Source organism: Triturus cristatus, chromosome 5_2, assembly GCF_964204655.1.
Source record: "Triturus cristatus chromosome 5_2, aTriCri1.1, whole genome shotgun sequence".
NCBI lineage: Eukaryota > Metazoa > Chordata > Amphibia > Caudata > Salamandridae > Triturus > Triturus cristatus.
The window spans coordinates 563,586,695-563,610,843 of NC_140588.1; the positions used below are offsets into that span (position 1 = coordinate 563,586,695).

Genomic DNA, 24,149 nt, shown 5'->3' on the forward strand with positions numbered 1-24,149 from the left:
GTCCGGACATTGGGCCGCGGCACTATCAGGCACAGCAACATCCACAGCAGCAGGTATAACCTCGCTAGAAGTTGCTACCTTAACATTAATTCTCGAGTTCTCTACTCCCAGGGCGACCTTCTTACTCTTGATAGGCTGAGTTTTAAAAATCGAAGGATTGTTTGTTTACCTTGACACAGCGCTTTTTTCACATTAGGGTCTAAATGATTGCTGCTGCTGCCACCGCCAAAGTTTCCCGCATTTAAACTCTCATTAGCGGTGGTAGAGAGACCCGCTGTTGCTGCCACTATCGCCGCACCGCAGACTTTCACCGTCTTGGGTGCTTGTTTCGGCGCCATTCCGCTGCTCCGAGTGAAACGCCGAGATGAAAGGAAAAAAGCCGCCGGGTAAGAGCGTCCAGAGAGTAGTGGAAGAAGCTATGTATCTGGGCATTGAAATTAGACCCTGTTTAAAAGATTTAGTACAGTTAAATTGGGACTCCATAGTGGATAAGACGAAAGCAGCTCTGACAAATTGGGAAAGTTTGCATCTTTCATTAGTGGGAAGATCTAACTTATTGAAAATGGTTATCCTTTTGAGAGTTATGTATTTTTTTAGGGCTGTACCCCTTGGGATTCCCAAAACCCAAATTCAACATCTTCAATCATTATGTGCTAGGTATCTTTGGGCTCCAGGGAGACCTCGGAGAGCTGCTTGATTTATGACTCTACCAGTGGATCGGGGTGGATGGGCAGTACCAGACTTCTTTTGTTATCATATATCTTGTCTATTGGCTAATATGCGTATATTATTGACTGGGGAAGAGGTGAGCAACCCCGCAGAGTCACCCTCTATCTATCAGATGGTATTGGGTCCTGTGACATATAACTGTCTATTTTCAAGACCGGACGGCAGCTACTAAAAGAGGACTCGATTCAAAATTTGGGGGGGCTGCCTTTGGGGTTTGGGACATTGTTAGGAAAGCATTTCAGATTCCTAGACTCTCCTTATACACACCACTAACAGCAGATCAATTATTACCCCCCCTTTTTCTGGGATCACATACTTAGCGATTGGAGACTAAAAGGCATTATACGCATGGGTGATTTTTATGCTACTGATGGGGTTTGTGTATCCTTCTCTAATTTGAGGGATAAATATAATGTTTCATCTACACAATTCTTTAAGTTTTTGCAGATTCGTCATTTTTTAATGAAATATGTTTTGTCTGTAAATTCCTATGAAATAGTTGAGGCGATCAGGCGTAAGGCAAGGATAGGAGTGTTGTATCAATTATTGTTAACATCTAGAGGGGATGACATGGGGAAAATCAATCTCAGATGGAGGGATATCTTGGCAGACAGTGTGATTTTGGTTGAAAACTCCATTAAAGTTGCCAGAAAGTATGTCTTACAGCTTCATTGAGGGCACAGCATTACAAAACGGTTTTTAACTTGTATCGTACTCCTGCCGTTATGATTAAATGAGGTGGGGCGGTGAATTTTGTAAATAATGGGAAATGCTTTCGTTGCAGGGGTGACAATGCCGATATTTTGCATATATGTTTCTTGTGTCCCAAGCTTGGACAATTTTTGCGTCATATTGAAAAATGTATATCTTTGGTTATTGGAAAACCGATTCGATTTTCTGCTAGTATGATATTATTAGGGATTGGGGAGGATCTTAAGGAGGGTCAACCTTTGTTTAAACCCCGCGTTTTAATTTTTATAGTGGCAGCAGTGGTTCGACTCTGTATAGCCACTTCTTGGTTACAGCCTGAGGCCCCCCCTTTTGAAATATGGCTGGCAAAGTTTTATAACATCTTTAATTTAGAAGTCAGTTTATACGCACTTAAAAACCCCAGCAGACAAAAGTTTGGTTTTGCGATATGGGAACCCATGATTGAGTATTGTAGGGGGTAGCTATCGGTATTGGCAGCGGTGGTATTAATGTATTACTGGATAACTGATCATCCCCGTTGTCATGTATCATTTGTCTATGGTGTTTATAATTGTATATGAATGTAAAAATGTTGCTTTTCTTGAAACTGTGGATACATAAATAAAGTAAAAAAAAAAAAAGACATTAAAAATAAATATTAACTAAATAATGGCAGTCTCGATGTAGTGATTCTAGATGGTGTTGTATGGAATGTTATGGCAGTTATCCCTTTCAGAAGATCTCTGTGTTTATTTCCGCATCTTCTTTGCTTTATATCTAATCTCCTTCCTTCTAATTGATAATTTCAGAGCTTTTCCTAACTTCACCTCCATGCATATTTGAGGGTCTTTAGTGAGCTTATTTTATTGGTTAGATTGTGTTTTTTTTCCTTTAGTAGATCCCTGTGCCAAGTGGTCTAACATTGCTGTTCTAATTGTTCCACAGTAATTTAAGCTATATTGTTATTCGTAGACTTAAGATCACCGTTCTTGTTAAAGGCATGTTCCCCAGCTTAAGTTGTTAAAGATTTTCCAACCGTAGCAAATGTTACTTTTCTTTTTTTTGTTGGACTTTATCTACCAACTATGCTTGAAGACCCATTTAAATTTCAAGTTATTGGGTCAACTGGTTTATAACAATATGGGAAAATCCATTTCAATAGAGCTGTTGTATTATTAAATGTAGGGTCAAGTATATAATGCACTTCTGTACTGACTATGCTGTCTTGAGATGCTGATGCCTTGTTGACGATTCTTAATAAAGAGTAAAGGTCGATTGTATCTGGTGTACGTGCGTCTAATTCCATACTAAAGGCCCCAGGGCCCGATGCAGTCCCTTTAGACCATTTTAAACACAATGTTGAGGTGTGGGCACCACTTTTATTAAATATATTTAGAGCTATTGTGGTAGGGCGTATTCCAACTTCCTGGCAAGAGGCGGTGTAGGAGAGTAGGGTCTGCTTTCTATGTTCACCCCCACTTTTTGCTTTTGCTTTACTGGTTTTCGACTTAGATGTGGCTTTGGGCCTGCTAATCAGACCCACAGCCCTGCTGTTCTCTCTCTAAATTGATAATATGTACTTTAGGTGCATAACCCATTTGGATAGGATCACCTTATTGGCCCCTGTACAGTGTACCTTAGGTACCCAGGGCATAGGTGTATCCTAGGCCTACCAGGGGCTGCAGCATGTATTATGCCACCCCTGGCCTGGCCTTCCATTATGACACAACTAGCTGATCACTCAGCTGGGGCAGGGTCGTGTAATCACTCCTTGCTTAGGTGTAGTATTCCTATACCTATCTTATATATAGACACATGTGTACCTATCAGCCACTCCTACGGCAGGCCTTAACAATCCTGGAGGCAGAGTGGATGGAGACCATGGGGTTTGAAGAATCTTTGGTCATCCTGCTTCGTAGGCTCCATGCTGCCACAACAGTGAGGATTTGTTTTGGACCAGGTGGTGAGAAGACAAAATCCATTCCATCTACTGAAGGTGTACGCCAGGGATGTATTCTGGCTCCTTTTTAGGTCTCGCCTGATCCAGCGCTTGCGCTGATCTGGCCGAGACATTTTGTATACAGGCTTTTCAAAGTGCTGCCGTGGCCTAAAGCTTCAGTGAACGTGCACGCGCGCAGCGCCATGTGTCTTTCCTCAGCACGCGATCGCGATCACTTTCACTTTCGCGGCCGCGTCACTTTGCCAAAGCTTGTGTATGGTTTTTAAAATGCAATAGGCCTCGTTTTCTATTTACTTCAAAGTCACTTAATTCTTAATGCTGTTTGTTAATGTGCGCAATCGGAAGGCAGGCATCGTTTTAATTGGGAACTGAACGAGCACCTGCATAAAACTAAAACTGGCCCATAAATGTCACAGCTCCCCCTTGACCACAATACTTGCAGGATGGGACGTAACAACCAACTTTTAAAATGTATTTAAAGGAATATTACATGTGTACAGTTTTCTGGAATATGCATTAAGCATTTTATAAACGTCAGGAAGCAGACGCGTTTTCTGCAGGTCAATGCTGGGAAAATGATGAATGGATTTCAGAGTGGAATTACACGTCTCCCAAAATGCAGGACAAGGAAACAGCCAAGTTTAATATAGTGCTGCATAGCCTCAATGGACAGCTGCGGTCTAGAATTGCAATTCTACGAGGCGGTGAAATGCTCCGGTGAAGTGAGGTACTGGAGGAAATGGTCCTAAACGAGGTTTTTGGATGAGAATCTCGCATTTATTCGTCCTCCATTAGCGCGAGCAACTCTGTGTTCAGGCTTTACCTCCTCCTCGTATGCCTGCTGAATAATAATCCCTATGAGAACACCAAAGATGTGCCCCCAGTTTAAGCACCTTCGGCACCAAAGTACGCTATGCATAACGTGCCCCTCAATGATTTCTGGAAGCGAAAGTCTTTAAATTGCACATCTGTGCTGAACCCTAGCAGGTCACAATATCGTAGCAGCCCTGACTTCACCTCCCAGGTAACGCAGACGAATAGCCCTATACCTGCTCCACTTCATGCCGTTCGCCGATAGTTTCACGCTTATCAAAGCAAAGCAACATGCACACATGTGCAAGTACTGAAACCCTTTGAGTCCCGTAACACTCTGATCTATAGATACAGCAGAGGTAGCACAGGTTCAATCCTAGACAAAATAACATATGCCAGCAAGAACAGACCAAAGACAGTTTTTTCAAATAGACTTATGAGACAAGCAATCAGTAAAATGCATTAACCCTTACCTGTTTTAAGGCTGGGAATTCTAATACATCCATCACCTCCCTGTTAGCATAATAAAGCGTCACACCAAGCTCAGACCAAGTCCTTTAAGCGTCACTTTTATACACGGGCGTGAGAAGGCTATCACTGCATCGGTTCCAACGGGCTTGGTATTCCTATCGTGCTTCCCATGCGCTGCAAACGCTGCCGCAGCTACTGATGCTTTCTCTTGATCAGCAGAACACATTCAGCGGCCGAACGAGAACCTGTCATTGGCTTGCGCACACGCATCGAGTGTGCCCATACTGCCTCTGCGCACAGATCAGGCAGACCAAATTCACACGCCATGTTGGTGCGGTCATTCTTGGACGATTAAGAACTGCAGAGATCTGGCGAAGGTGGTACTAAACTGAAGTAGAACAAGGATAACAGCTCGTAGACTGAGCTCGATTCTTTTGCGCATTTAATTATAAAATTAGAAGTAACATTAAAATGTGACCTTGCAATTAGCGTGTAAAGCACCTCTCCATATCTTTCCATGCCTGGTTAATGCCAAGACAATGTCCTTTTCTAGTTTGGATTATGTGAAGCACTTCTGCCTAGAAGCTATTAACTAATTTGTTTTCTGTGGATAAAAATTACTTTCCCCCCACAGTGTCCAGTTTATCACTCACAGGTTTTATTCTTTAGGTACACCAGAAACAGTAGCATACATTCAGTAGCAATAACTTGTTTGCAATTAATGTGCAAGTGAAAAGTCAGTACTCTATAGATGTTGTAACTGGACAAATTATGACAAAAGGGTAAATGTTATCCATAATTTGCTTAAGTTGTTTATTATAGTGAATACAATTTGCCTTCCCACGCCTTCAGATTGCACTAATGTAAAGTATATGTGGAATGATGCTAATGCAAAGCCCATCTGTATGCATTTGCCTGCCTGCTGAATTTAGAGATTGTTTCTTTTAGCGTTACACTCCCTTGGGTCAGTTGGTATCACTCGATTTGCTCACTCGGTGACAGTCGAAGATGACTTTTACGCTCAAAATAAACAAGCATTTGCAATGCAATAGGTCTCGCATTTACGTGTGTTTGAGGTATTGGCATTGTCAATGACAATGGCTTTTAGTTTTGTTTTCATATTTATGTTTTAATAACGAAAACAAAAATAAAAGGCATTGTTATTTGCAATGTCAATAGCTCAAACTCGTATAAATGCGAGACCTAGTGCATTGCAAATGCTTGTTTATTCTTGGTGTACACCAATGGTCTGGAAAGTTTTCTGTTGGACAGCGGTGCAGATTTCCCCCAGGTAAATGGCAAACGGGTACCGATGTTATCTTATGCAGATGACACGGTGCTAATGACCCTCACTGCCAACAGTATGCAAATTTGTCTGAATGCCTTTGATACTTTCATGGAAGGATTAGATCTTAGGGTCAACTTCACAAAGTCTTTTGCCATGACCTGTGGTCCCAAAGGGGTAAAATCTCGCAGGTTTATAGTGAAAGACTCAATTATTGCGAAAGTGGACAATTTTAATTATCTGGGGAATTTATTCAATAAAACGTTGAGTTGGGACTTTTTAATATCAGCTCGCGCCCAAAAGGCTACACAATCTATAGAGGCCCTTTTTCGTTTTTCTAGTAAATTGGGTCAAAAGCCGATTGCAGAACTAAAAACTTTATATAAAGCAAAATGCCTCCCTGTTGCCATATATGATGCAGGAGTGTGGGGGATACAAAATTGTGACAAGATCCAAGTTATGGAAAATACATTTATAAAGCGCCTTTTATCTATCCCATCTGGTACTTCAAATAGTTTCTGCCATACTGAGGTGGGTATTGATTTTGTGAGTGATATTATTCATGTCTCTCCTCTGCTGCTATGGAGCAAGGTTTGGCGGTCTGAAGAATTGAAACTCACAAAGGAAATTTTACAAGACTGCCTTAAGCTTGATTATTCTATGGAGATCCCATGGCTGTTATATGTAAGGGAAACCCTTTATAAGATTGGGTTGGGACATATTTTCCAAAATCCCGAAATGGTTGGCAAGGAGTCTAAGTTAATGATTAAAAACGCTTATTGTACCAGGTTAGGCATGTTAAGAAATAGTGAGCATGCACTATATAATAGGGGTAAGCTGCAGCAGCAGTTTTACCTATCGAATATCATGCATACCCAATGGCGTTTTTACTTGACAAGGTTCCGTCTCAGCACTTTGCACTTTCTTTTTGCTTTCCCAAAACAAGGAGGGTGGTGTGAGAGACTACCCCCTTGCCCTTGTAACGATAAGGCTTTACAAAGCACAGTGCACCTCATCCTTATTTGTGCTTTGTATAAAGATCCAAGAAACCGGTTTATTAAGCCTGTTTTGTTAACCCTTGGATCTCGTTATTATAAAGAGGGTTATGAGTATCTACTGTCCTTGTCATCTTCAGCTATATGTAGTGCTGTGCTTAGTTTTATTAGATTGGCACTCAAGAAGGAAAGCCTATTTATCACATTCGTGGATTTAAGCTCCGCGTTTGACTGTGTAGATCATTCTATGTTATGGAAGACGCTTAGTGACATGGGTGTAGACCAACAGATCCTTCTATTTATTAGAGAACTATATTGGGATGCGGGGGCCAGGGTACGTTACGGGAGAGGGGGGGCTTGTTCTGATAAATTTAACATCAAGAGAGGAGTTAGACAAGGGTGCATTTTAGCACCCTTCCTCTTCACCCTATATATTAATAGCGTGGGACAACATCTTAGGGACTTTCAGTTTGATTACCCCGCTGTGGGCAGAACATCCATCCCCATTCTTCTGTATGCGGACGACGCAGTAATAATGTCACGTACCTTTATTGGCCTACAAAGGGCGGTGGTCGAATTCTCAGAATATATGAACACTCGTGGACTAGTAATTAACATCGCTAAAACATATTCTATGACATGTAGCACCTCTAGAAAACATAGTAAGGCAATTTTGCTGAAAAGAGATAAGATTAAAAATACTGACAGCTTCTGCTATCTAGGAGTTAATTTTGATAGCAGAGGGAATTGGAAAGGGGCAGTGTTTGCCAGAAAATTGGCCTTCAGTAGGGGCAACGGTGCTCTGTTAAATTTCTCCAGGAAATTAGGTGGCCGACCAGTCAAGGAGCTTGTACAAATTTATAAAGCAAAATGTATTCCTACCGGTACCTATGGGGCAGGACTTTGGGGGATTGTCAAAGCAGACCAGATATAACGAACTGAAAATGATTTTATTCGTTATTTGTTGGCAGCCCCCAAATCCATGTCTACTTATTTTAGCCATAGTGAACTTGGGATACCTTTTATTGATGATACGATTAAATCTTCCCCATTGCTCTTATGGCATAAAATTTGGGTAACACCAGAAACATCCTTAAACAGAGATGTAGTTTCTGACTGCTTAGTTTTAGACGGAGCTGCAAATATTAAGTGGTTACATTACATCAAGACCATGGCATCGGATATAGGGCATAAAGAATATTTTGAAAACCCAATTTGCCTAGAAACGGTCCCAAAACGCACACTTAAAAAAATGATCTTGGAATTTTTACCGAATAAAAGGAGGCTTGCTGAAAAGGGTAAATGCACAACCCTGGAAAACCATTTATTGATTTTTCATGTAGGTATTCACCGTATGTATTGTCAGAACCTAGTCCTTTTTTGAGGTTGATGTTGACCAGGTTCCGGGTTGGCACTGTTAACATTTCCCAATTGTAATGATTGGTCCAAATCACTAGTGAAGTGCCCCTGTGATGATTTAGCCGATCAGTCTAACATTCGCAGCATTCTTTTTTGTAAATTCTATGAGATTGCGAGGAAAAGGTTTTTGAAGCCGATCCTTATAAAATGGGGTATTAGGAGTTGTAGAGCAGCATATTGTAAACTGAAGCAATTAGAAACAGCTCTTGTGGTAAAAGCGGTCTCCTTCTATTTGAGATTATCAATAGGAGTGAGGAATACCATGGGGGCAGGGGCAACCTAGGCTGCAGCGTTTGAAAATTGACTTTTTATTTTATCTTTTTTAATGGATTACCCCTTTCTAATTTTAGCATTGACAATGCATAGTGATAGGGATGTGTATTTCGATTTTTGTTGAATATGTTATATACGTAAACATGTGACGATGCTATATTTTATTATATAAAACTTTTTAATGTTTTTATCTATTGTACTATGAAATATGTGCTTTTGTGATTTTACAACAAAATCGAATAAAGCTAATTTTTGACTTTGACTTTTGAGATTGGCACTCAATATTAGAAATCGATATTGAACAGTATTATTATTGGAAACCTATTGTAATAGCCTATTATGTGGATATGTATTTTAATGGAATGCACAAGCACTTTACAATATGTTTATATATGTGACCCCTTTAGTCTAAATGTATTGCAATTTTAATATGGATATATTACGTGTTTTTTTAAACAATTTTATGTAATCTTTTTAAATCTGTGTGTACTTTTATGATTCTACTTATGAATCGAAATAAAGTTTATTGAATCGACTATGCTGTCTTGAGATGCTGATGCCTTGTTGACGATTCTTACTAAAGAGTAAAGGTCGATTGTATCTGGTGTATGTGCGTCTAATTCCATACTACTGAAAAGTTATAATAAGTCAAATCCTTGTTAGTCGGTGAGGCACAGTGAAAGAGAATTGTTGCAGTTAGCAAGGTTCTGTTTTCAACAACTCCTGATAATGTATCTAAACCCTTACCAATTATCAGCCCATCTGCCAGAGAGTCATTTTCAACCCATCTCCCAGATAGACCTTTAAAATAATTAAAGCTGTCTAGATTACTACAACATCCGTCTGATATGCAGCACAAAGAGCAATGTCTACCCACCAACTTTCAAATACACTAAGATAAAGTTCATGCAAATAACAAGTTCTATTAGACTGCATAATTTTACCCAAGTCACATTACTCAGTCTACTAGTAATTGGCGTTTCTAATAGTCTGGGTTTCTCCTCTGTACATGAATGACCCTTTTTTGTTCTAATATTTCTTTCACTAAAATTTAGTTTCCTCCGCGTATAATTCCAAAAAGCTACCCCATATTTATTTGAAATGATTTTCCTTGCTTCATAGTTTGAGTGCAACTCTTTACACCTTATGCAGTACTGTGGTATTTTTCAATGTTTGAGTATGGCCCTAGAAGTCACATACTAAACATACGAGTTGGAACCACTAAACTGAACTTGAACGTTTTGCATTTTAAAATGATCACATTTTATACTATTATTTAAAGCTGCTCATCCCACTTAAACATGTTGTTTTGATCAACTTTCAATAAGTGGGTGTCTTGTAACATGATTACATTTTCAGGTATGCTACCATTTTTTGTTTCATTCTGTTATTTAACCCTAGGCATTTTACCCAAGACAACTAGTTGCAATTCAATCCCTTGTTAAATGTATCTTTACATTCACAATCTAGCATGTCTTTGTCATGGTTCCTTACTATCCTTTGTAGATATAGGGCTGGTTTTAAAGTTCTAGCCAAAAAACACATCTGCCTGACTACAAATGTCACTTAAGTCCACCCACCATCATTTAGCGTCCCAAATACTAGATGTAAATCCCTTATGCCTAACAAGAGATAGATATAATACCAATTGAAGTATGGTATGCAGTTCTAAAACATTGTAAGACATTAAGTTATTAGTTTGGAAGGAGATTACCGCTACCAACTTAATAAACCTAGTTCATAAAAACGGTCTGCTCAACCCTTGGTTGCCGTGGCCCAAGCAGCAGGCAATGCCAAAGAAATGTGTGTTAAAGTCTAGAGTGCCTGCAATTTTTATAGTCCGAAAACCAACACAGCAAAATTCCCAAACCAAATAATAAATACAGAGACAAATGTGATCAGCAAAAAGACACCAAAAAGATTACAATTGGATAAGGGAACCAGAAATATGAACTTTAAAAATTCAAAGGCAAAAGGCGCCTAGAAAAAGTAAAGAACATAGACAAATTTCAGTTTGGGATTATTCCAGCAGAAGGCACGATTTTAGGCCAGCTGCAATGCAGTAGTTTGAATACACCAAGTGGCTCATCCGAGTCAAAGTTATTGGGGTTTAGTGGCTTTTTGCTGCTCAGAGTCTTCCACCGGGGCAGAGTCCAAGGCTGAAGCCAGCATGAGTCTCTTAAAGTTGAATATATCATCATTAAACTCCTGCTAAAGCCATTGGTTTTGGCACCAAAAGCTCCCGTTAGGACAAAGCTGGATTTCATACTTCAGAGGTCACTTCGCTGCTGGGATAGATTTCCTGTCTTGCTCGGGTCCTAAGTTATGCTTTCAAACTTAGTCAATTTTTGGTTCTCGGAATCCTCTAACAGGGCAAAGCTGGAAACTGGAACTGAACAAGGCTTCACAAGGTCAGACATCCGTACCTGTAGGTCTCACTGCACCTCATTTCAAAGCAACAAAAGCTTTCAAGCTACAAAAACCTACTTTTCTTGTCCACCTAGGGTTCACTTTCCTTGGAAGAAGCCTCAGCATCTTGTTCCATTCGTCTCGAGGTTTCAAACATATTGCCACTTTGCTCCCATTGCTGGGAAAGTGCTTTATGGTCACTTCTCCTGTCCATAGGTTCCCAGGGCAAAGTTTTAGGCATCAGGTCTCTGTTCATCGAGGGCTACTGTAGTCCATTGTGGCCAGCTTGAAACTCTTGGAGTCAGAAGACCCTCTCCGTACCAGGAACAGGCAAACATGAAGTCAACCTCTTGAACCTTGGAGAGCGGTTCCAATACCTATGTATTTTATGTTATGTTAGGTTATGGACATTTGTTATAGCGCAAACGATTCACACCCGGAGGTGTATCTTGGCGCTTAGCAACTAAAGCGGCAAGTGCCGTTAGAGCATCCACGTCTTTAGAAGTTGTTTAAAGGATCCTGGCACAACCAGATTTGCGGAGAAAGCTTTTTCCAGTGTTGTGGGGCCAGATATGGAAAGGATCTGCCACCAAATCTGAAAGAGCGGATTCGCGGAGTCTATAATAAAGCTTGATTCGGTGCCGATCTGAGCAATCGCCTAGGCTGGTTTTTGCTGAGTCTTATGTGCAAGTAGGTAGGCTGCTGCTTGGTTAGTGTTTTATGATCAAGCAGCATAGTTTGAAACAACACGTTTCCTGACTGGTAGCCAGTGAAGGGCTTTCAAGATAAGCGCAGAGGACGAGCAAGCAAGCATGAAGGTTGCAAATAAGTGGAGTCGCCATGTTCTGCACCACTTGGAGCTTGACCAGCAATGAATCGTTTGCTTCTACTGGTAGTGCATTCCCATAGTCCAAGTGAGTCATAATCCGTGCCTGGACTATGGTTTTTCTTGATGTAGAGGGGAGCCATGGAAAGACTTTCCTATGTAAACGCATAGTAGCAAAGCAGGTACCACAAGTTGCTCTGACTTGGTCTTTCATAGAAAGTGTCAGATCCAATTTAATGCCAAGATTTTAAACCACCTGTTTTGGGCAAGGGGCAAGGCCTAATTCAGCAGGCCACCTGTCCTTTGTGCCAGGAGGTATCAAGAGTCTTTGAGTCCTTTCTTCCAACGGAACCTTCTTTCTTTATATGTTGTCCTCCCAGGACCAGGAGTATTCTTGGGATATGCCAGCTTTATCTTATTCTTTTGCCATTGCCAGTGACTGGAGAATTTCCAACACCATTTCTTTACACTCTTGTCCTATACTCACCTCTTTTTGCAGCACTTCCTCTTTGCTTTCCTCTAAACCTTTCCAGAAGCCCTAAATCTAAGATGGCGAATCCCTTCTTCCATCTGCAGGGCCTCTGGCTCACCTTAAGCCACTCCCCTATTTAGATGAGGTGGCACTTCCCTGTCAGTGTCAAAACATGTCTCTCCCTCCTGCTTGGATTGAAGCCAGAGTGTCTAAGACAATCGCAGGTATGAATGTGAGTAGATTCTGTGAGCTTCATTAGGCATCTCGATGTCAAAAGAAAAGAGCTACAGCTGTCCTTTGCTCTGCCAGCAGTCCTTGTCAGCTCCCAGACAGCAAATCCATCTCAAGTGATCTGCCTACCTGGGTCCAGAAATTGAGCGATAGACCCCCATCTCCCTCCCTCCCACTACGATATTTAAAACGCTTAAATTTTTATACCAATGACTTTTTTATATAAGTTATTGTTGTGAAACCTGTGCTTGTTGCCTGTTTTGAGTTCTGTTTCCTTCCAAAAGTAAATAGAGCGATTGTCCTCTGGGGCAGAGTTGTTAACCCTCAGCCAGTAATCTGTATTGAGCCTCTGGAGAAGGGATGCTTGACAAACTGGTTCTAAACCAGTTTGTTTTAGGCAGCTCAAACCAACCTTAATAAACTATCCTTTTTAAAGTTACTTTTCCAGAACGTTAACAAAAATCTACTCTCACTATCACTATTACATTCGATTTTAAACTAACAAAATGAATCTTTTTTCTAGTATTTTCCCAGGTAGAAATGTGAAATAAAGATTTTAATCACAGCTGGGCCTGTTCATGGAAAGTCTAGCTCACACAGTTAAAATAGATTTTGTGTATAATTCACAATGATGGCAATTTATTTCTAATATGTAGGTGCCAACTTTTACACATATTGAACTTCTCCCCCATGGGCTTGCGTGGCACACTTTAGGGGTGACTTTGCGTATATATTTTATAGGTATAGGGTTCAGAAGAGATGCAATCCGACTGATTTAGAATATGCAGTTTTTTTAATGTAGCTTGTGCGGTGGTAAGAATTTTAAAGGTAGCTCTTGGCTAATGGTACTGTATGATTTTATCTTGTTAATGTGTTCTGCAAGATTTTTATGTGATTTATATATGTCATTATATAGACAACAGTCAAAATAGACTTTTTTTTTTACTACTACTATTAGTGGTATATAAAATGTAGGTCTTGCTTCAATGCAAAGGCGCTTTTTTTGGCCATGTGTCTATTAAGTGCTTTTAAATTGTAGACCAGTCAGTGCACAGTGGTGCTCCTGGCAGCCATATATTTTTTTCCTGTATGTGAGTTGAGTAAATACACACTGAAGCCCGCATACGGCATTTAACTACCATGCCATTGGTGCATTTTCTCTGCCATCTACCTTGGTCTTATAGGAAAGTTAAATGACTCGTGAACGCCCTGCTGACTGCCTTCATCGAAGAAAATTCCGTCCTAGACGCATCCCAGTCTGGCTTCCGCAGCACCCACGGCACCGAGACCGCCCTCCTCGCCACAACCGATGACATTCGCATGCTGCTAGACCAGGGACACACTGCAGCCCTTATCCTCCTAGACCTCTCCGCTGCCTTTGACACCGTCTCACATCGCGCGCTAGCCGCCAGACTCCACAACTAAGGAATACAGGGATCCGTCCTCGACTGGATTCAATCCTTCCTCTGCGGCAGAACCCAGAGCATCAGACTCCCCCCTCCCCAACCCTCCCCCCCCAGGTCCCCTTCCTATCCGATCCCACTGACATCATCTGCGTAGTACCCCAAGAATCTTCACTAAGCCCGACACTCTTCAACATCTACATGGCCCCTATTGCCACCATCGTCAGACCGCACCGGCTTAGCATAATTTCCTACGCCGACGATATCCAGCTCATCCTCTCCCTCACCAATAACCCAGAAGGCACCAGACTCTGCTTCCAGGAAAGAATGAGAAGCATAGCAGCCTGGATGAAGGACAGCTGCCTAAAACTCAACTCTGAGAATACCGAGGTCCTCATCCTCGGACCCTGCACCTCCGCCTGGGACAGCACCTGGTGTCCCTCCATCCTCGGGAGCCCACCCACACTGACAGACCACGCTCGGAACCTGTGCATAATCCTCTACTCCTCCCTCTCCATGAAGCGCCAGATCAACACCGTCGCGTCCACCAGTTTCAACTGCCTCCGCATCCTCCGTAAGACCTTCAAATGGATCCCCCCTCCCCCCGACTGCAGAAAGACAGTCACCCACGCACTCATAACCAGCAGACTAGACTACGGCAACGCCCTCTATGCCGGACTCAACAAAACGCTCCGACACAAACTCCAAACCATCCAGAACGCCGCAGCCAGGTTCGTCCTAGGGACACCGCGCCACAAACATATGACCCTACACCTACAAAGCCTCCACTGGCTACCCGTCGAGAAGAGGGTCACCTTCAAACTCCTCACCCACGCATACAAATCCCTCAACAACATCGGCCCCAAATACCTCAACGACCAAGTATGTTTCCACGTACCCAAGAGGAACCTCCGCTCCGCCGACCTCGCCCTGGCAGAGATCCCTCGCATCTGCAGAAACAGAACCAGCGGGAGAGCTTTCTCCTACAACGCAGCCAAGACCTGGAACGAGCTCCCGTTCAACCTCAGACGCTCCCCAACCCTCGATACGTTCAGGAGGGACCTCAAGACCTGGCTCTTCGACTGACTTGGACCTGTTGCCCCCCCCCTCGTGCTTTGAGACCCTCACGGGTGAGTAGCGCGCTATATAAACCACTGATTGATTGATTTAGGCCCATTAGGCAAATCAGTGTTAATGCATGTTTTGGGAGGAAATCACAGGCACTATTACCACCGTTTAGCAGTAGCATAGCTCACATTCGTGAAGCGAAGAAAAGATGACAAGAGAAAATGGGGTACTGCAACAGAAATTGCTTTTTCTTGCATTCATCACTATCTGTATGGGGATTATCCCCAGCATTGCATAATCCATTTCATCAAACACTTTATAACTTTTTTATGTCATTCTAATGGTTTAACTGAAACTTTATGTGAGTGTTATCAGGGCATATTACAGTGTTTTGTGTGCAAGGGGCTTGTCTTTGTCATATATATGATGTTATTTTTACAGAGGAGTAGTTTTACTGCCTCCCACAGCACCGACAAGTACAGGTATTGCTCTGATCCATAAAGTTTTTCTCAGTAGCCTTATGTTTACTTTTCATTTAATTTAAAATTTGCTTTTTTTACAAAGGGAGGACAAATAACCTGATCCCTAATATTAATGTTTTTTTGTGTGTTACAATTTGGACCTCTGAGCTACAACCAAAATGATGTGTTTATCAACCCATGTTCTTTGAGTCTTGTGTGCTGTGACATATGAGGTGCAACTAAATTAACTTCCTAGTAATAACGTAAACAGTTTTCCTTTATTGCCACGTGCCTTCTAGACTCCATATAAGGTTTAAAATATTAAAGAAAAAGAAGTTTATAAATAAAGAGGGAGGAGCGACAGAATTAAGCGTGCAGGCGTTTCCTTGCATGTGTGACCATTTTTTTGGTCAGTCTGTAAAGTAATAATCATCGTGCTACAGGTGTATGTTTGAGCTTTTTAGGTCGAGCCATTGACAGCGCATTCACTGCTCTGCAAGCCATGCTGTATTGGAGTATGGAATAGAAGCCCCGCCCACTCTCCGCCCATATTTGTCATCGATTTGTGGCTTTTGATTCATTAATAGGCTTGTTAGTCCCTCCTTAGTACCGCTTGTCTTCATTCGTAACCTCCCATGAGGACTGTCCCTTTACTTCGGTTGTTACACGGTGAGTCTGGTTAGGTCTCACCTAGCGTTGCTTTGCGAGGCATGCAGTATAAACTGTAGTGTGGAAGCTTCATGGAAGCTCCGCCCACTCTCTGCCCATTGGCTTTTGTCTTAAATGCTGCCTACCGATTGGTTTGAGGGTTGTTAGTCCCTCCTCATTCATCATTTGTATCCTTCCACGGCTATTGGACCCTTAACGCTATTTTCTTCCCTGTCTCCACACCCCACTGCCCCCTTCCTCAGTCTGTGACTTCTCACACTACCCCCCCCCCCCCCCCCCCCCACCCCCTCCCTCCCATTCGTGTTTTCTTACCTGCCGGCACTTTCGTTTTCATCTTTATTATTGCCACCTTGAAAGATGCGAGTTCAAGATGTGTGCTGTACAAAAACTTCTCATGCTTAATGAACTAGATTTTAATGTTACTCTAAATATAATAAGTCTCTAGGCCCCATTAGGTGTGTGCATGGCAACTGATGCCTCTTAGTTCGCAAATGGCATTGTTGTCGGGCGGGAGGAGCGGGTGTTTTAACTCAAGCTTAAAACGAGCACTTTTAATAACTTCCTCTCAATTCAGTGCTATAATCTTGTGTACTGAGGTGACGCGCTAAAGAAATGCACTTTTTTGAATTCTGAAGAGACCTTATCGCACATTTACATCATATTTACTGTATGATTAACATGCGGATCATTTTCACGGCTCGCCCACTGGCTCTTATACGCTTGGCTCGTCTCCGGCTGGCTCTACCTGCTAATTAATATATTGGCTCGCTCACCTCTAACAAAGAAAGATGAATGGATACATGACAGTGAGCCCGGTAGATGGTAGAGAAATAGACTGATGCAGACAAACAGATAAAGTCAGTCTCCATTGCCTCACGTCAGAATCATCACTTTCAATAACCTGGAAATCTGCCGGCAACTCCTGCATGCCCCAACCTCCTCCTCCTCACCTATTCTTAGCAGAAGCGGCAGATTCTGAACTGTGCCCTGCTGGTGCAGAGGAGCACAGTAGAGAGTATAGAAGCGCTGGGATTCCTAGCCTCTCCGGGCGGGCACCTAAGCCTTCTGGGTACCTTCACACTCAGGATAAATGAATACATTTTGTTCTGTGCTTTAGTCACCCCTCTATGAGCACTGTCTGGTAGATGGAGCTCTGTGTTAATAAACACATTCAGAGAGATGGTTGTGTACAAACAAACAGCCACAATACCGTACGTTTTGAATGTGTAGTTAAATACCTGCTCATCGATACCTGATTGGCTGATCGTTCCATGACACCACCAAAATTACATTTGGACACATTTGCTCAGCTGTAAAACACTCCCTTCTATGGGTCATTTAACAACTCTGGGCTTTGGGGATAGGTAACCTACTTTGGATACTGTGTAAAAGAGTAAATACAAAAATGAATGCAATGAAACTAAGCAACCTGTACTGTCTAAAACACTGTGAAAACTGACACGCATTCTGCCATTTTGTTTAGTTAATGTCGATTTTCTCATAGATGCGAGTAAAGAACTCTTAATATCCTAATGAAATCTGCACACTTGTAACTAATAGCACAGGGCTACCTTTGACAACTAGGCAATGAATACATTTTTATGTACCCCCGAAGCCCCCCTGCCCCCGCCTCCTTGGTAAACTTCATTGCCTCCTAGTGTTTGAGGGATAACCAAGACTCGGGAGAGTGAGTCAAATAGTCCAGAAAATGAATGCTCTGATCCCGATCGCGTTGCTTAGTCTGTAAGCACTACTTTTATTAATGAGTTTTGCATTAGTAAAGCACCACGGTGTGAATTTGTGGCGATACTTCACCCATGAGGTACGTGCCAAGTAATTGTTGACACAATCCACATTTTGCGTCTTTTTCAATATATTTATTACGAAGTGCAGGACCTTTCAAAGGGATTTTGCAAACTACATACATTCACTCCAAAAATAAAACGTGTAGGTGAAAAACATTGCCATTTACAATGTCAATAGCTCTAACTCAAAAATGCGAGACCTATTTGCATTGCAAATGCTTGTTCAGTTTGTAAGCACTATTTTCTTTAAGTAGTTTCTCCTAATGCAAGCACTACATGCTTTCCTGCAACATTCAGCACGCCATGCGCGCTTTCATTTTTTAAGTAGCCCGGGTCAATGGCGGACGCTTCTTTTCATAGTTCTTGCATTTACAAGAGTTTGAGCTATTGGCATTGTACATGACAATTCCTCTTATTTATGTGTTAATTATCAAAACATATAAATAAAAGACATTGTTATTTACAATGCCAATAGCTTAAACTCTCGCAAATGCGAGACCTATTGCATTGCAAATGCTTGTTTTCTGCCTGTACCTAGTTAAAAAGGTCAAACATTCCAAAGTCTTCCTAACGCCTTGAACCACTGTGGGCGTCATTGACGTGTACCACAGGCGGATGTAAGCTAAATTTGACTTTAGGACGATTGGATCTGAGGTCTTTGGCTCTGACGATCTCTGATCTGTGTATGTTCTATAAAACTTGACCAATAACTAGTTTATATTCAACTTTTCTCACTCGAGTTGCATGTCATTAATCCCAAACCGGTGGATATTTCATTGTTTTGCTGTTGTTGACATTATAACTGAATGCTGATACAAAAATGACCTTGTGGGAACAAAAATAGGAATTCTGTTTTGATTAAAATGACTGGTGGTTGCTTCTATTAAAATAAAATCCCTCGCCTTCCTTCTTCCTAGTTGCAACATAATTAGTTGTATGTATTCTGAAGGTGGAATTTGGAATTCAAAGGTCGAAAGCTGATTGAAATATTTGATATGCTTTGATGCAGATACTAAACACTCCCTTTATTTAATTGAACACAGCAAGAAGCAGCTGATGAGGATGGCGGAGAGCGAGAGCATAACGAAAACCAAGAAGAGACACTGTATCAAGCAGAAACTGTGCACCAAACAACCAGTGTAAGTCGTGACATTTGAGCCTGTTACTTTAGGCAAAGTGTCACTTTGAGCAACTGCTGGCAGTTCATTATAGCCTGATTCACTGCCGGGGAGCTTGATTTGCTGCAGAATGAATATGACACAATTGGGTCAGAACAGTAAATGCCCCATGAGACAGCTTGCTTCGATACAAGTGCACTTCAGGAGCATGGCACATATCCGGGCACATATCAGTCTACTTCAAGGACCTATATACAGAATATTACACACACACTGGGAGAAGAAAGAAAAGGAAGGGACTCAACATGCTAGTGCCACACACTTCATGAATTATCATGAAAAAAGTAAGATGGAAGCTTAGCCAGTCATGACTAGACCTACTTGCACATGAGCGATACCTTTGCCATGGATTTCTTTATGCTTTTTTTGAAATTCTGGTCTCCACCATTGTGTGATATAACCAAAGTCTAGAAAGAGAAAAAATCCTGTACCAACCGCTTACAGGGATCCTTTACCTGTGGCTGCTTTTCGAAGGCTGGGCTGACGAAGATCTGGATCTTATAGCATCATGTCAATGGGAGGGGGAAGGGGGGGCACCACTGCTGCCATGTCAGCCCCTTAGATTTGGAAGGAAGCTATTGTGTTTTTTCGCACAAGTCAGTCTCCCCGCTGCCATTGCTTTCCAGAGAGTTAAATTCCCTTTGTAGAATGCTTGCATTACTTCTTTATGGTGTTTAGTCCGAGCCAAGAAGCCAACCATATGTATGTGTATTTTCTGGTGTCTTGTTTTTAGTGTCAAGCATTATCTTGACCTTTGATGCCTATTCCTTGAAACTTTAAGTCAAGTCATTCATTACACCCCAAGGTGGTATCAGAAATTTATTTGAAATACGAATGTATATATTTTATGGACATTCTGAAATTTGTTGAATGCCATTTGGCTTGTATGCATTCTTTAAAATTGCATTTTGTATGTGTTTCTCTATATTTACTTTGAGAGATCACATGAATTAAAGATTGAATGGGTTTAAATGATTGTTATTGATATCCCAACATACAAATAGGTAGATAAGGTAACACACAAGAATGTACATCAAAGTTAAACTAAATCCCACCTTCAGTCACAGAGGGTAGTAACTCAAGCAGTAAGATAAGAGTAATACTCCTTTACCTCCTATGTTTCCCACCGCCTTCCGAAAAGAGAGAAGCCGGAGGGGTAGGAAAGAAGGAGGGGTGTAGGATAAATGGGAATAACACAGGGGAACAAAGAAAGCACACCCCAATAAAACTCCAACACTGCATGTATCTTTCCATAACCTGTATCATCTTTTACTCATTACTACTGGGACAGTCTGGCAAAACATGTAGAGCAAAGAAACATATATCCACAGAAAGTCCAAACCTCTTTGCTCATCACCTGTTGTCAGCTGCAGACCACCCAGAAAGGTTTACAATGCTTCCACTGAGTGATGGTGTACGACTTATTAGATTTATCAGCTTGGTGTGTTTTTTTTTGATAATCAAGTTTATTATATTTAAAGAGAACAAGAAATTCATTGGCAACAAATCAGACACATCATTCACGCACAATGCAATCCTTAAGAATAACAGAGATCTATAGAAACAGTCATGGGATGGGTAGACCACCAGCTTATATATGACCACATACAAGATGGGCACCACAACCTCAGGCCCGCAATAGATTAAACCATTTGCCCCAGATTCTGCCGAAGAGTTCAGGACAGCCCCTAGCTTCGAAAAGAGGCTCCTCCTGGGTACCGCACCAGTCCACCCCCCTTCTCCATCTCCGCACTGTGGGGGATTTAGCTTGGGACCAGAGTGCCGCGATGACGCGTTTCGCCACCGCCGTTCCCAGGAAACGCTTATCAGCCCGGGATCCATCAAGGCTGTTGAACACCCCCAGGAGCATGCGCAGCGGGTTGTGGGGTACCTCCCACCCAAGGGCCTGCGTGAGGTCGAGCTCCACCCCCGCCCAGAATGGCGCATGGGCAGGACATTGCCATATCATGTGCTAAAAATCAACCAGAGCCTGCTGGCAGCGCGTGCAGGATGGGGAGGACCGCAAGCGAGCTCTGTACAGGCGCGCGGGGTGAGGTATGCCGTATGGAGATAATAGAGCTGGACTAGCCGCAGCTTGGAGGAGGTCGTCAGCATTTTGGGGGCCATAAGGGCGTCCCTCCAATCCGCGTCCTCCAGGGGACCCAGCCACCCCTCCCAGCGAGCGCGGAGGAGGTCCAGGACCGCTGGGCCGTTGTTCACTAGGGAGCAATAGATCCGTGACACCCCCCCCCCCTCTCTTCCCAGGTTCCCCATCATCACTTGGGCCTCTAGGGGGCTTAATTCTGGGAAGGATGTGGGGGAGGGGATGTGGACCTGAAGGGCATGTCTGAGTTGTAAATATTTGTAGAATTGGGAGGAGTGGAGGGAATAACGGTGCTGTGGGGCTGCGAATGATCTGACATGGTCCCCCACCCAAACGTCTCCCAGAAGCGAAATCCCTATGAGGTCCCACCTGCGAAAGTCTTGGAGAGAGGAGACCTCCGCCAGCCACGTCCCATTCCACAGAGGCGTCTGTCTGGTCAGTTTCTGGTTCCACTTTACATGTCTCAGCGCGGCATTCCAGGCCAGAAGCACCGCCCTGGTGACAGGGGGAAGATCCTGCGGCACTGGGCTCCCATACAGATAGGCTTGGAGCTGCGAAAAATCTAATGCCCGGAGTTCCACTCTGTACGCCGGGTCGGACCAGCCGCCCGCGAACCAGTCATGAATCACGATAAGCCGTGTGGCCAGGTAGTAGAGGTGAAGACTGGTCACCCCCATGTCCCCGTCGTACGGTGGTATGCGGCAGTGCGCCAGGGACATTCGCGGACCCTTTCCTCCCCATAGAAAGCGGGTAAGGGCCCCGTCCAGCTCCCGGAACTAACTCCCTGGGAGATACAAGGTAACATTCTCTAATAAGTATAGGAAGCGGGGGAGGAGCATCATTTTGAAAAGGGCACTTCTGCCAAGGGGGTTGAGAGGGAGAGATTGCCAACTCTTAAGGTACGCCTTTGCCCTAATAACTAGAGGGGTGATATTCAAGGCCCACTCAAGCTCCGGATGTAGAGCAATCCATACCCCCAGGTCCTTAAAGTATTGCCTACGCAGGGGGATGGATGTTTGCCAATCGAAGCACGCACGTGATGGGTGCAAGGGGACCAGCGTGGATTTTGCCGAGTTGAGCCTGAGCCCAGAGATTTGCTCGACGGCCTCGAGAGCATCCAAACATCTCGGGCCAGAGCACTCGGGATCCGCCAGAAAGAAGAGAACATCATCCGCATATAAGGCTATTTTGTCAATCTGGGTCGGATCCCAGGCCCAACCCCGGATGAGGCGGTCTTGGCGGATGAGGCAAGCCAGGGGTTCCATCGGCAGGGCAAATAGAAGCGGGGAGAGCGGACAGCCCTGGCGAGTGCCCCTCTGGATAGGGAATGGCTCAGAGAGCACACCGTTGATGAGGACCCTAGCCCTAGGAGCAGAGTACAGAACCCGGATGAGACGTCTGAATGCGGGTCCGAGACCCATCCTCTCCAACACGTCCGCCAGATAACCCCAATCCACTGTACGAAAGGCTTTCTCGAAGTCTAGGAAGAGCAGGGCCAGATACGGGGTGAGGCGGTGACGGTGTGCTAGAGCGAGGTGGAGGCGTCGTATGCAAGCCTAGTACCCCAGGCAGGCATAAAGCCGCATTGGTCAGGGTGCACCAGCGTTTGCAAGTGGGGGCGAAGTCTCTGAGCCGCCACAGTGGCAAAGAGTTTGATATCCGTATTAATGAGGGAGATAGGGCGGTAGCCCGCGCAAGCAAGGAAGGACGGCTGCGTCTTTGGAAGGACTACGATAGTGGCCACGTCCGTCTCGGGTGGGAAGGACCCTGCCTCCATTACATGGTTGAACAACTCCACCAAGTACGGAACCAAAGTGTCCCGGTAGGTCGCGTAGTACTCTTGGGGGAACCCGTCGGGCCCGGGCGTTTTGCCGGAGCGCAACAGTAAAATAGCCCCTTGTATCTCTTCTGCTGTGATAGGGCGGTCGAGAGATTCGGAATCCGACGGGGAAAGACAGGGCAATTGGGTCCCAGTGTCGGCCAATAGGGCCGCCAGGGAAGACTGGGGGGCTCGGGCTGTGTAAAGCGTTGCGTATTAGCCGGCGAACGTGCGAGCAATGGCCCGGGAGGTGACGCAAGGAGCCCCCCCTTCACCTCGGATCTCAGGAATAATGCGGTTGGCCCTGGGATAGGACACTAAATTATGCAACAGTTTGCCATTTTTGTCGCCCCAACCATACAAGCGTGCGACCGAGGAGCGCTTGAGCGTTTTGGCAGATTCCAGTGAGAGCTGACAGATCTCCTCCCGGATCAAAGTGAGCTGTCGAGTGGAATCGGCATCATCATGATCAGTTTGGGCGCCTTCCAGCCGAGCCAGCCGGGCGGATTGCTCCTTACGCTTCGCGTGGACCAGACCTCTACCCACCCCTCGCATCACAGCCTTTGCCGGCCTCCCACAAGGGCCCCGGCGAGGAGACCGAGCCCACATTGGTGGAGAAGTAATGTTTCAATTCTTGCCTGAGGGATTCAACAAAGTTGTCATCCTGCAGGAACCAGGCATTCATCCGCCATACCGTGCTGGTGCTATTTAAAGGGTTACCGAGACGGAGGGAGACGGGGGAGTGATCTGAGATGCCCCTTGGTAAGATCGCGGCCCCGGACATCAACTGACAGTCAGTGGCAGGTAACAGAAGCAGGTCAATACGAGAGTGCGTGTGGTGGGCTGCTGAGGTGTGCGTGTACTGTTCCTTACGCGGATTCTACACTCCAGGCGTCAGAGACCCAGGGCGGAGGACCAGTCAGATAGTCGCTTTGCAGAAGACAAACGGGAAACCGATGGGGCGCCCGTCGTGTCACGCGAGGGCTGCAGGACCGCATTAAAATCGCCCCCAACCACCGTCAGACCCTCTGGAAGGGAGGCGAAAACCAGCGTTAGTTGATGAAGGGTA

General features: G+C 43.9%; 1 protein-coding gene across 6 annotated transcripts in view; it reads left to right on the forward strand.

Moving 5' to 3' along the window:
* ENOX2 (ecto-NOX disulfide-thiol exchanger 2) overlaps window positions 1-24,149 on the forward strand; it is a 1,377,678-nt gene that overhangs the window by 1,264,204 nt on the left and 89,325 nt on the right. For all 6 annotated transcript variants that reach the window (XM_085607631.1, XM_085607636.1, XM_085607633.1 and 3 more), the window contains one exon: window positions 19,023-19,118. In XM_085607631.1, coding sequence (XP_085463757.1) covers window positions 19,023-19,118 — 96 coding nt within the window. The remainder of the gene's footprint in view (window positions 1-19,022; window positions 19,119-24,149) is intronic.